The sequence below is a fragment of the Taeniopygia guttata genome, chromosome 3, assembly GCF_048771995.1.
Source record: "Taeniopygia guttata chromosome 3, bTaeGut7.mat, whole genome shotgun sequence".
In the NCBI taxonomy this organism is placed as follows: Eukaryota; Metazoa; Chordata; class Aves; order Passeriformes; family Estrildidae; genus Taeniopygia; species Taeniopygia guttata.
In genome coordinates this window covers 114,401,304-114,415,443 of record NC_133027.1, presented here as the reverse complement: position 1 = coordinate 114,415,443, position 14,140 = coordinate 114,401,304, and the positions used below count along the sequence as shown (strand labels likewise).

General features: G+C 43.6%; 1 protein-coding gene across 1 annotated transcript; it reads right to left on the bottom strand.

The window, feature by feature from the left end:
- Positions 1–7,452: 7,452 nt before the first annotated feature.
- TMEM17 (transmembrane protein 17) lies at positions 7,453–10,068 on the bottom strand. The gene is given in 4 exon segments (NM_001245606.1): positions 7,453–8,090; positions 8,498–8,611; positions 8,780–8,883; positions 9,898–10,068. Coding segments are annotated over 4 exon segments (711 nt in total). The 5' UTR covers positions 10,046–10,068; the 3' UTR covers positions 7,453–7,745.
- Positions 10,069–14,140: the final 4,072 nt, after the last annotated feature.

Sequence of the window (14,140 nt, the reverse complement as noted above, 5' to 3'; positions counted from 1 at the left end):
CCTCCAGAGGCTCTGAGATCCTCGTGTGAAGGCCTGGATTTAGGGGGACACCCCAGCTGAGTGCTGGCACAGGCTACTGGAGTGAAAATGTGGGAGTGTGGCTTCATGCTGAATGGTTTGAATGGCACTAAGCTGTAATGCAACCACAAACCAGGGACAATTACTCCTGGAGAAAGTGGCTTTTGCCCTATCAGCTCAAGTGCAGGAAGCTGTAGCAGTATTTTGTTGACAGGCTGAGTGATACTCCCTCAAGTTAGTGACTGTGATTAAGTTGAGATATATCTGCAACAGCTTCAAATTAATGAGGCAGAGCAGAGAAATGAGGCCTAGAGCTGGCATTTTTCTTCTAGCCTGGTCTAAAAGCCTGTTCTCCATCCCAGGGGGTGTAGCTGCAGCTCCCTGCCTACCCTGTGATATCACCTGAGGGTTTGATTTCTCTACTGGAGCTGATGCCACGCACACAGTGATCACCTGCAGCTGTCTGTGCATGCAAGCAGGGGCTCTGCAGAGATGGAGGCTTTTGGGGAGTGAGGAGCACTCTCTAAGTAGTCATATTTTCAGGAAGGAGGCAGCACAGACTGTGAATTGGGTCTGTTCTCAGAGCATCTTAGCTCACAAGTGATTAGCTGTTAATTATTATGCAATAAATTACCTAATAAGTTAAATTAGTATTCTTCACAGTACCTATTGTGCCACATGACATCAGCTGAACTATGTGAAATACATGTAATTACTGTCACAGAAATGTAATTATAGCTCTCCCCCACCCTCAAATTCTTGTGTGTCCATCAGCCAGGGCATGGGCACTTGCGTGATGTGCAGACAGTGCCACCATGCACCACCAGACACTTTTCCCCTCCTTCCAAGCCTGCCTTCTTTTCCAATGAATGTCAGGATTCAAAGTACAGGAGGCAAAAAAAATCTGTCCTCACCTGTGACTTAACTCTGCCTCAGTCAGGCTTTAAAGCACCTTGAAGCTAATGTTAAGCTCTCATAGTTAGACTTAAAAGAGAATATAAAAAAATCCCTAGTGCACATGCTGATTTCATCTCAGTTTTGTTTATAAGTGTTGTTGCTTTATAAGGCTTTAGCAGTTAAAACCCCAAGGAAGGGTGCGTTCTCCTGCTGGAGTACTTCAGTACAAAATGTTTTTGTGGTGACTTAACTTTGTTTGTGGCCCTGAAGAGGGAGGGAGAGGTGGAGTCTCTTAACTGAGATCATCAAAATATTTGTGCTGGTATGTGCGGTTTAGATCTGCCCTTGAAATTAGGCCATGCCTTAATTGTTTTGGGCATTTGAACTTTAATTTTTCCCCCTAGTTCTTGTTGGTGTGACTTGTGCCAGTTGGCTGTGGGGGTCTGTAATGGTGGATTTGGGTGTTTTCAGCTGCTTTTTGGGAAATGCAGTGGTCTGGCTTTGCTCAGAGGTGGAAGGAGAAATAAGGATGGAGAAAAATATCTGCATGTGACTGAATAAGTTCAACAGTTTGAACTTAATCAGCCAAAATGGGTCTCTTAAGGGCGGGTTGCACATGTGAAAGATGTATTGCAGTAAAGATGTACTTGATTATGCCAACAAATGTGGGATAGCACGAAGCTATCAAAGATAATAAGCACTAGATATTACAATGGGGATTTCTCACATTGCTAGCAAGGGGAAAAGCTGCCCTGCCTCTCTGCTGGCTGGAAACACCAAAGAGGAGATTTCCAATTTATTTTTCCCCTAAAAGGATCCAGGCAACAGCATCCATGTGCATGCTGCTGTCAGCAAAGCCGGTGGCTCCATTTCTCTCAGTTTGCAGCTCCCACTGCTGCAGCAGCAGCCAAACCAAACTGTGACAGTCCCTGAACACAGCCCGAAAAAAGCACCATTTACGTGTCTAACCCATCAAAGCCACGCAGAAGGGAGAGCAGGAGCAAGCTGTGTGAAAGCTAAAGAGTGATAACGATGCACAGCAAATGGGTGGGGAATACCAGGGCTGTCAGTGCCAGGCTGCTGCAGCACTGAGCCAGCAGCGGGTGCCTGCTCTGCATGCAAACAGCACCCGCCTTTCTGCAGGGCTGACACACGTGCCTGGAAAGGTGCCTGCCTGCCAGGACCTGTGGGAAGGTCTGCTCTGCATGTCCTTCATACAGGGTGGTGATCTGGGCACACGCTGGGCAGCACCACATTATGTATAGAACAAGCAGGAGGGTCCCTCAGCTTTCAGCCCCAGAACAAGGCCTGTTCCTGGCTGGTTTCAGCAGTGCTGAAACCAAAACCCAAAGCAGGAAAATGGCTTAAAGCACTGCACAATTTCTCTGGACATCCTGACCTGCCCCCCAACCCAAAGTTGAAGAAGAGTAAGAAATTATTATTTTACTTTTACAAGCCCAGATGGCTTGTTCAGCAGGGCAATGGGCAGAGCTCTTGCGTGAAGGAGGTGGGGTCAGTCCCTTTTCCCAGGTAGCAAGTGCTAGGACAAGAGGAAACAGCCTCAAGTTATGCCAGAGGATGTTCAGATTGGAAATTAGGGCTAATCTCTTCTCCAAAAGGGTGGCCAGGCAATGGAACAGGCTCCCAGGACAGTGGTGGTGTCATTGTCCCTGGGGGCGTTCAAAAACGCTGCAGATGTGGTGCCTAGGGACCTGGGTTAGTGGTGGGCCTGGCAGGGCTGGGTTATCAGCTGGACTCCATCATCTCAGAGGTCTTTTCCAGTCTTTTCCAGTGTTCTATCACTCTTCAACTGAAAGTTGTACTGAGAAATGCAAACACAGGCAAGTGTGTCTCACCCTGCTCATACCTGTTGGTTTGTTGCAGGTGATGTTCAGAAACAATAACTCTTTCAGTGCATCCTAAAAGAACCCTCAGATAATTTTTCCTGGTTGGGTTTTTATTCTTATTATCCAGTCTCTGTTAGCACTGTAATATTTCAAGCCTCTGGAAAAAAAAAAAAATTCCTATTCAAGAACAAAGAAACCCACAGCTTTTCTTGATTTCAGTCTTTTGTGTCCAAAGGGATGTCCTTAACTCAATACCTGAGTTTTTATTGTGTCACATTTCACTGTCCCTGACTGCAGCCAGCCTGGCTAATCCTTTTGCTGCTGCCTTATCAGTATTTCCCTAAAAAAAACCACCATTGTTCTTTTATTATCACCTTGACACTCACTCCTGAGTGCCTGGTGGTGTTTGGGAATTTAAAATTATTTTTAAAATGCAGTTTTTCTTAGGAAAAAGGAGCAACTTCAAAATATTTCCCCACCCCATGTTTTTATACATGCTTTGCTAAGCATAATAAATCATTTAGAAATAGAAAAAAAAAAAAAGTGAGATTTAGGTTCCTCTGGGATTTTCAAAATGAAGGTTTTCAAAGATTTGCTGTTCTCCTACTCCCAGCTGCTTTATAAAAGGAAGATTTGATAAATTTCTGGTTGTGGTAAGAATTTGCTTCAAATTGAGGTGTTTTAAAAGCCAACAACAAAAATCAAATACAAGCCCTTTAGCTATATATTTTAATTGTTGACTATTGTATTAATATACTGCAGAAGATACTCAAATATCTTGCTCTTGCAAGCTTTACTCTTGTGATAAATTTTGTATTTCCTGTGCAAAAGGCCAAACAAAGAGAGGAGAGATTCCCATGCTAAAATCCTTTCTGTAAGTGAATCAGGAGCTCAGACATTGGCTCACTGACTGAAGGGAATCCCTCTGGATTGACACAGGCAGTGGCTGCATGGGCCGAGAGGCTCTGTGCAAAGCTCCAGCAGTACAAGTGATTATCAACAGGTATCTCTGATATTCTTCTCACCTTCATGAATTCAGCTGAGTGTTCTCAATGCATGGAGAGTGTGGTAACTGTTGTGGATGCAGACAAACCTGATGGGAAGAGATGGTGGTGTCTGGACTCAATTCAGAAGGCTGAATGATTTCTTTATTATAACTATGCTAAAATACATTAATATACTATATAAAGGAAGATACTAAAACTACAAACTTACTTGTTCTAACTCTATTTCTAACTCAACTCGTGACCCTCTCTCAAGAGTGCAGCCACAGGTGGATCATTGATCATTGATTGGCCATCAGGCTCAAACAATCCTCACCAGAATCTAATCAAGCAATCACTCTAGGTAAGCAATTGTCCAAGCACATTCCACATGGGAAAAACAAGGAGCAGAAATAGAAATTATTTTCTCTTTCTTTCCCTGTGCTCCTTTATGAAAAATCCTGAGAGAGACAGAAATGTGCTTGCCACAGTAACTAAAGAGTGCTCAGGGTTTTTCCCTGATTATTTTACTTGGGAACAGCTTGGGCCCACCAGTGTGAATACAGAAGGGTCTTTTCTATCCCTTAAAGTGCCTTATTTCACAGACTGCAGGAGCTCCTGCCCTGACACTGGAGGTTCAAGGAAGTCATTAATACTTCCCAAATTCACCAGGGAAGCCTCAGGCCTTGGCTGTTCTTGCAGCTACCTGCCAGATCTGTTCATCTCTGTGTACAGCTCCTCTGTTGTGCTCATGTCTCTTGGCCAGGAAATGCTTTCTAGGGACTATACTACTTTCAAACCTTGGACCATCAGAAAAAGAAAAAGTGCTTTTTTTTCCATAAGAAACTGCAAAACTTGCATGTATTTAATGAATGTGGAACTGAGTGCTCTAGGCTGCTGCTTAGCTGGGGGAATAATATTTCTGCGAATCCCTGAAGAGTTCAAGCTAGTAATTTTTTACATGCTTTTTCTTTTAATAAATTCTCCTTCATGTACCCAGGGGCAACTTTGGTGGCACCAATCATCAACATACACATTTTCTCTCAGTGTTACACTTCTTGAACCTATTTATTCCATTATAGTTTAAATTCTTCTTTCTCTTATCAGCTAAGCCTTACATACATCTTTGCCTGCCTCCGTTAGCAAACCTCTATTATCCCTGCTTTATTTGAAGCACTGAACAAAGTTATATTTAATTGTTGCTATCTGACCTTTGTCCTGGAGAAACAAAATTTATTTTTCAAAATAATTGATCTCTGCAGCGTTTCCCAGCTATTGGCCATCTTATCAGACTCTGTAATGATGCCAATTCCACCTGCTTCATCAACTATTTAAAGATTCACACTGAGTCCAGTCCAGTTTATAAGAGACAAAGGCAAGAGTGAAATGTATGATCTCATTCCACTGGGTGCAATTCTTTCAGCAAATGTAAAAGTGAGCTGTTGATATGGAAAGGTTAATGCTGTACCCTCTTTTTTATCAATTGTCTGTTTTCTATCAAATCTATGTCTTATCTTGTGTCTAATTTAAATCTAAATTTAATTTCTCCTTCTTGAAAGTCCTGCAGCTAATAAAAAAAGAGAAATCCTTTTACAAAGTCTATTTTAGACAAGGGATACAGGCCAAGTTCAGGTATTAACCATTTGCCAATTATGCCCTTGATCACAAAATACTCCTCTCATCTTCAAATTGATCAGTAACCTAAAATAGAGCATTTTAAGATAATGCACCCATTCCTAATTTCTTTTATTCAGTTAAAGGGAATACATTGGTACAAATTTCCCTTAAAATTGGCTGTTGGCCTTTCTGACAGTAAACTTCATGAAGTAAAATAACTGATATCTGTTCCCAGGATTTAGCCACTCAAAGATCTTGATTGTGAAGAGAGAGCTGCTGGTAGCAATCTAGAGCATTAAAAAATACTTTTTGGGGTGTTCTTGGCACAAACTGCAGGAAGCCACTGTTGTACAGCTTGTGTTCCAAACTGTCTGGGTGCTGCTCAGTGAACTCCCACGTGTTTCCAGTGGTTTTGGGTTCCTTCCTTTCATTTTGGTTTCCATCTATTCTCTTAGAGGTGAGGAAATCCACCAACCCCCCTCGCTGCCCAAATACTTGCTCTGCTGAATCTCAAATTCTTATGTTCTCCTTGTGTATTTTTTTCCTGCTTCCTTGATGTCTCACCAATTCTTGTGAAATTTGGAAACTGAAGAGAAATTTCATTGTGAAATTAAAACTGATAATTATGAAATTAAAAGCAGATTAGCAGATCTGTTAGGAGGAGTGTGGATAGAGATCTTGTGTTTATCAAACATGTTGCTGAAGATTTACCTCACAGGCTGATTTCTACCTTTACCATTTCCAGACAACTCTACTTCTAACAGTGTTTTTCTTAATTCTATTTCCCTCTCCTCGTCCCCATCTCCAAAGAACTGTGTGTCCTTGTGCCTTTGGCTCCCGTTGTCTTGCATGGCAATTTGATCTTCCAAATGCACCATTCCTTTACGACTAAAAGCAAGGATTGTGAGTTATACCTCAGGGCCTTAGCCTGGAAGCCAGTTCCTTGTTGCTAGCATTGGTGTATGGTTGACTTTTTCACTTCATGTTGTATTTCATGCACTTAAGTGTCAAAAACCTTCCTCCAGCCTGTTTTTAGCTTTCTCCATTAGTGTAACTGTGGTTTACATTAAAAATATGCCCAATGTTCCCTTTGCATCAGTTAAGAATGCTTTGACAAGGATTTTCTAATGCTGGGAAAGTATTTTTGAAATGCTGTAACTTCTGCTTAAACCTCAGTGTGTCCCTCTCAGGCTCTGATTACAGGGCTCTAAATGTTTTACATTAACTGTTAAAAGGCACTCTTAAAGCCTCTTAGAGAAATTCTCTCTTTCTGTGCAAAAATCCAAGATGGTAGCTTGCTTTAAAACAAAGGGATATGTGCTCTGCTAACATAAGATTTATAATGAAATGAGGAAGCAAACTTAGTGTAATTCATTGTCCCATTCATTCATGGATTGAAAGGAAAATGAACTATTTTGGTTAAAAAAAACCCCAAAACCTAATTCCTTTTTCTCACTTGGGGTTCTCTAAGCTTTAAATATTCAACATTTTTAAGCATAATGTGACTGTTTCATATTAGACTCATCTTCCTTCCAATCCTTTGAGCAGTTTGCATGCTTGTGCCAGCTTTCAAAACTGACAACTCTTGCCCTGCTCAAAGGTCTCAAAGGATTCCAGTGAAAAATTTATTTTAATGTTTCATCTCCATCACTTCTTGACAGAAAAAGTGAACTTTTAGCCATTAGCAAAACTGCAGAGGATAGCCTAAAATTCAATACATACAACAGGAATGAGAGAACCTTGGTATTTGCCCTGGCTTGGGAAAAGCAGGTTCTGCCATTCAGTGACATAAACCTATTTTTTTAATGGCTACAATTTGTAACTGTTCTCTCTGGGGAAATTGCACCACTCTGACTTGGTAGTTAGAACTATAACTAAGCCAAAGGAGATGAGCATAAGAGTTCTGTGGAATTACCTTTGAAATTACATACCTAGGATAGCAGTGAGGAATTTCTAAGAGCTGGAATTACCTGGAACACCATCTCTGAAAGTGTAGTCTTTGTTCACTCACTTCTTTTTGAGCCTCAGGATCTCTTGGGGCTTTTGTTTCCAGTTTGGTTACAGACAAAACTGGTACCAACACAAAAAAGTGTAGAAAAGATTTATTGTAAACAAAAGAATTTTGTGCAAACAGCAAAGAAAAAGGCTTGTTTTTTCAAAAATGCCACAACTTTGCAACACGTAAAAACTCTCCAAATCTACTCATTCCACAAACAGCCCAACCAAGTTATGCCATTGGGTTTGATTTTCCTTGCAGAAAGGCGCTCCAACCTCTCGGGTTTAATGCTGGCTCTTGAGCAAGACCTACTTTGTTGATACCTCCAAGGCAAGAAGGCGGAGAAGTGTGTGTGCACTGGGCCGGGCGCTGCGAGCCCCGAGGCCCTCAGGGTGGGCCTGGGGCCGGCGCTGGGGCCCAGCGGCCCCGGGGGGAGGCGGCAGCAGCAGCAGCAGCAGCGCTCGCCGGGGCCCGGCGGGGCGCGCCGGGCGCGGGGCGCTGCTCCTCCAGCCGGTGGAACTCGCTCCGGCGGAAGCGAGCGGCCAGCGCGTTCACCATCCTCCTCAGCGTGAAAAACGCCGCCACCACCTGGAAGGAGAGGAAGGCGGCGAAGATGATGTGGAAGGCTCGCTCCAGAGAGTGGATCTGCAGACCTTCGTTAAATAGCAAGAAGAGAATTATAGGCAGCTGTGGGAGGAGAGTCAGGAGCCAAAAGCCAGCCAGCTCAGGGACCTATAACAGGGAGACATCACCTATTAAAAACCTGACAGCCAGGATGAAAAAATCCAAAATCTTGTAAAGAAAATGCAATTCTTATTAATTTTTCAAAAGCCAGCATGTAATGTGGAAAGGCAAAGTGAGGTGGCTTCATATTTCCATATCCTGTGTTTTTAAATGTACTTATATTTTCTGACAAAACAATTTTAGGGAGTGAGAGAGCTCTCTTCTGAAGGAAAACTACTTGAAATTCAAAAAATTAAGTCGAAGCCAATGCTAAGGGAACAGAAGATGTAGAGTGCAACTGAAAAGAAATAACCATGTCCTCAACTTAAAATCTCTTAAATAAAATGCCAGCCACTTAATACTCAACTCCCAAAAGCAGAAATTGCAGAAATTATAGTGTACATCTGGTAACTTACTTTTTCTAGGAGATTGCCCACATATCCCAGGTAGAGTCGAATGAGCTCTGTCAGAGAGACCAGGATCATGATGGTGACCAGGATGAACTTGTAATAATCTGATAAGGCTGGATACTGGAGAGAGGAAGAAGAAAGTTGAAGTTTCTCCAGTGCTGTCTGTGATTAAATGAAGATACTCCTGAACCTCCAGTTTCCATGAATTCCCAAATCAGTGTAAAAACCTCTAACTCCAGTGTCTGATGTAACATACATTTACAAACCAGCACTTTCCTTCCTTCTCACCTTCATGTAGAGGATGGCAACTGTGATGAGCCACCAGAGCGGGAAGAAATAAACATTGAAATAGAGGGACATCTGCAGTGGCAAGCTGGAAAGGATTTCACAATCTGTACAGAGAGAAAGAAGATTTTATCACTCCAGCTGTAAAGGTGACAGGATACTGCTCCATCTTAGCTTCATGCAGGGCAGTAATTTGACTCTTCCCAGTCAAATTAAATATCAAGAAAAATATTTTTATTTATCCAGAGGAAATCTGCACAGCCTATCTGGAGTTACATGATTTCCTGGAATCCAAGGCACCTTTTGGGTCCTGGGACAGAGCATTTTATAATTTAGTCATATATTCAAGCTGAGTGTCCAATTGTTGATTACCTGGGGCTTTTAGCTTACTCCACTATCTCTGACTGAGGCTTATTTCAAGAGAGCTGCTAGAGAGCAAGCTTGCAGGCCCACTCTTCATTTTCAACCTTTTATTTAAACAGACACTTGGATGGAAGCCAGTAATTTGTCTGATTCTTACGAGGTAAGAGTTTCAAATATGTGTCAAACTAAAGCTCATCCTTTCAGGTCTGTAGAGAACAAGATGCATCACACAACACAATGTAGAAAAAACCAAGTCTCAAATTGCAGAATGTGGACAGTAAATCCTGTACTTATGACTTTATAATAGACGTACAAGGTCAGATTTAAGGAAAAAAATTACTTAAGAGCAGAGAAACCAAGAATCAGAATTTCAATTGTGATCACAACGTTTAGGTACGTTAAAGGTTTCCTTGACATGCCATTGCTATTTATAAATTCTGTGCAAGCTCTAGAACTGTGTTTGGATGAATGTTTAAGCAATATAAACCAATTCTAATTACTTTTTCTATCCCTAAATTAAATTAATGCTTCCTTGCTGGGATTGCTAAAATTAATGCAAAAGCCAGACAGTATTGCAATATGGCTGTTGCTACAGCAACTCCCCAAGATACGTATGTGTAAAACCGAATTTCTGCAATCCCGATGTCCAATAATTCTCGACTGGATAGTAACGTAGGAGTGCCCTTCGCACAGCAAAGCGAAGCAAACCAAAGGCAGGAGCTGCGGGCGAAGGGTTTGCGAGGCGCGGCCCGCGGTACCTGCGCGGTAGCCCGGGCAGCCCGGCGGGGCGCGGGGCCCGCCGCTGAGCGCCGCGCGGCCGCTCTCGCCGAACACGGAGCTGCTGAGGGACAGGAGCGGCCGCCGCAGGGCCTCGGGCAGCGCCGGCAGCCCCTCAGGCCGCGCCATGGCGCCCGGGCCGCTGAGGAGCCGGAACGGGGCGGGGAGAACGGAGCCTCCGCCCCGGGGACGGGCCCGAGCCCGCCGGGGCGCGGCTGTGGCGGCGCGGAGCCCGCCCGGCAGCGAGCGGGGCTCGGCGCTGCTCCCCTCACGGCCGGCGCTGCTCCCCTCACGGCCGGCTCCGCTCCCCTCACGGCCGGCTCCGCCCCCCTCCCGGCCGGCTCCGCTCCCCTCACGGCCGCGCTGCTCCCCTCACGGCCGGCTCCGCTCCCCTCACGGCCGGCTCCGCTCCCCTCACGGCCGGCTCCGCTCCCCTCACGGCCGGGGCCGCTCCCCTCACGGCCGCGCTGCTCCCCTCACGGCCGGCTCCGCTCCCCTCACGGCCGGCTCCGCTCCCCTCACGGCCGGCGGTGCCCCCCTCACGGCCGGCGCTGCCCCCCTCACGGCCGGCTCCGCTTTGCTCCGCATCGCTCCGAGGGGATTTTCATTGTCTTTTACTCTGTGGTTTTCTGAGAAGGTAACCGTAGTGTTTGCCCCAGGAAAGCTGCTGTAGAATTCTCCTCGATTTATCCAGCTTTTCCATCTAGATAAATCCTAGAGATTGATGGTCCTCAATAACGGGGGGAGTGAAAGAATGGTGGACATTCTCTGTTGCCGCTGAAAATGAGTATGAATGACTCATTTTATGAGAGATGCAGGTGTAACTGAGCTAGAAAATACCTTTTCCTCAGGGAAATCTGTGTGTGCTACTCTGGAGTTAAAAGCTGTGTTTTTACCAACACAGCCTAGCCCAGTCAGCTTTGTCCCTTACTGGGGTTTCATGGAATCAGAATAAGTTAATAACAGATGCCAAACTTCTTGTGCTTCTTTTATTTGGAAAATATAGGTCCTCTAGAAATGAGGTAATTTGTTCTTCAGGTTTTTCAATCACCTTAGGGCCTGATTCCTTCAAGGAAGAAAAGGATGCCATTCTTAGGCATGCAGGAAATTATTTTCTTCACAACCAGAATGAAAGAGAGCAGCTTGTGCCTTTTACTATGAGAAATTTTCTGCACCCAGTGTGGCAGCGGCTGGTTCAGGTGGGAAGGGAACTTAAAGACCGCAGTGTTTCAAGCTCCTGCCATGGGCAGGGGCATGCCAGCTCTCTTCCCCTGCTCCCCCACCCCAAATCATGTTCAGCTTCTTCCCGGGCTGATCATGCTCTAGTATGACTTTCTGAACTCAATTATCTCCAACTAAATAATTTAAAGCCTAATTTAAATTTAATTTCATTCTATCCCACTGGGAGGACTACAGAGAAAGATGGCTAAACAAGGAGGAGTTCAGAGAAATCCATTTGGCTCTTGAGCTGATGAATGGTGTGGTGTTGACAAGAGATACTTTCCTAAGGACTTCTCCAAACATGGGTATACCAGCAGGAGTCTGCATTAAAAAAACACTGAAATTATAGAAGAGCTTAAGGATAATTTTTATATTTGAGGAAAATTTATGAAAGACAGAATTAATGTTTGGGTGGGTTTCTGAATTTTAGAAAGTGCAGTCTGTATCAGTTATCTTGGCAATTGCCAGTAGGTGCTGGAAATTATTTCCTTTCAGGCTCAACAACTGTAATGGTGACTTTTACACTCTTGAGCCAATGTGTTCATAAAATTCTCTGCTACAGACAGGGGCAGGGTGAGGAGTCTGTATGAGATTTTCAATGAGATTGGCAGAAATTTTGTTTTACTGCTGTTGCCTTGGTCCTGACCTGATTAACCACTCTTCAAGCTAGGGAGACTCTCATCCCATACTCTCAACTACTTAGACACAAGGTTTATATGAATCAAAAGTATGGCAGAGTTTTGATTAAATCAGATATTCATGGAAGTCTCAAGGTTTTTTCCATGGTATAAGTTGGTGGCATGCAAAACTTCAGCCTTTACGGATTTTCCTTTTGATTACATTTTCTGAATGAAAGATGGAAAAATTGTTCCTGAACTACACAATGTTATGCCTTTTCCTGATGCCAGTGGCTTTGAGTGGGGACCTTGATCTTCCTAATACTGCTTGTCTATGGTCCTCAGTTGTGAAAACCTTCAAGCATGCAGCCAGGTGTCCTGCCAGCAGCTCTGCAGCACCAATGGTGCTTTGCAGAACTGGGCTCTGCCCTTGTGAAAACTGAAGCAACCCAGTTTAGCAGCCAAGAACATGTAAAACTGAGGAGTAGGGAAAGGAAAGGCTGATGGCATGCAGACACCACAAGAAATGTATGGATTTGCCATGTAGGCTCAGCTCCCAGACTCAAGGTGTGACTCTGTGGTATTTGGCAGCCTTCCATTTTCAACAGATGGCCCAACATCCTGTGTGCCCCCACAAAATAAAGTTGTGCACACTTTTGTTTAATATTTTTGTCTGTGCAGACACTTAAAATATTCCCTGAAGAGAAAGGCTTTGTTTTTAGTAATTCTGTTTGATTTTTGTTAGACTACAGCCCCCTATTTTAAAATTTTTATCTTTCAGCAGTTTAATGATCAGAATTCTTTTGATTTTCTGTAGGGAGGGATGGAGAGCATCCTTTTGGAAGAAAACCTTAAAACTTGAAGGGTCAGAATACCTGGGGCATCTCTATTGACACATCAGAGCTTTCTGTAACAGAAGGGCAAGAATCCATGCCATAAGGAGTCAGAGAAGGAAAAACACTTAACTGTTACATGGCTGTAACAGAGACCATGACCATCTGCATAAATAGTGTCACATTTCCAGCTTTTGTGACAAAACTCTGGCCTTTTCCTTTCTTAATGGAGAGGCATTCCCTGACTGAATCTCTGTCCATCCACAAATGAATGTTTATGTAGAAATAACCAGATTTCTGGTTCTCTGTGCTTCAAAATAAGATACTGAAATATGAAACTGGAGGAAATAGGCTCACAGTGGCACAGCATTTTAAATGACTGGTTTATTTCTCTCCACACGTGCCTAGCTATAAATAAAACAAAAGGCTGAAAAATCTGCCTGAAAGCTTTAAATCAGAGAAATGTTGGATTTGTGTATCCACAGCAGTCCAACTGACTTGGCAGACACTGGCCTGGCTCCCAGACCAAAGCTCCTGGGGGCTCTCTGGCAACAGCACAAAGCCATAAACACCAGATGAAATATATCTATCGAAATGAAACATCAGCAGTTTTGCACAATTGGCATTTCAGCAATGCAAGGTTCATTTAACTGGTTCCAGTAGTTTACCTTTGCACCTGAATCACAACTTCTGTATTTCTGGAGCTGTTGGTGTGGAATCTCACAAAAGCTATTTTCCCTGGTGTGTCTGTGCTGCTGTCCCCTGATATGTGTGAGCAACAGAAATTCCTCTCCTCCTTGCTTGCTCCCTTATACCTGCCTGGTATTTTAGCAGAAATGCTGGAAACTATGTGAAAAATGCTGCTGAGCCAAGCTGTGTGCAGGCAGGCAGAGTACAGGCTTGTTTCCTCCTCATGTCCTCAGAGTGAAGTGGCAGATTGGGAGTTTTAACAAATTACAAATGCCACAAAGACTCTAATGTTCCTTTGAAAGGATGATGTTATTAGCTGTGCCAGTGTCTGCCAGAGTAATTTCACAGTTGTGCTTCTGCCTTGTGAACCCCAGGACAGTGTTTTTTTTCCTCTGTGTCACTTGTGCAGGTTTTCATTTCACACCTATGGGATATTTGTGTCTGGTAAAGAATTATTGTTGCTGATGAGACTTAGCCCAGGCCCTTTTGTCAAGTGTTATCAAGTACATATCACTGCAGGGATTCCATGCATTTAATCTATATTGGCTATTTTAGTCTTGAGCATAAAGAGCAGGGAATAATAAGAAAAAAGAAGAAGAAAGGGCTGTTAGTTGCTCCTGCAGATTGAATTTCTTCTTGCTGTAATTGGCATTTAGTTAGAGCCACTCCCTAGCTTGTTTTATTTTGTTGATTCATAGTTTTGTCAAGCATGCAGGGAGAGTCTGTAAGCTGGCATGGCTATTAAACAAGTTTTACTGTTTGTGTTGCAAAAGTGTTCAAGATTTTCATGGTACATCAGAAGGTTACTGAGAGTAGATGGATTTTGAGCCAGGTTCTCACTAAAGATCCTTGATGGGGCTTCA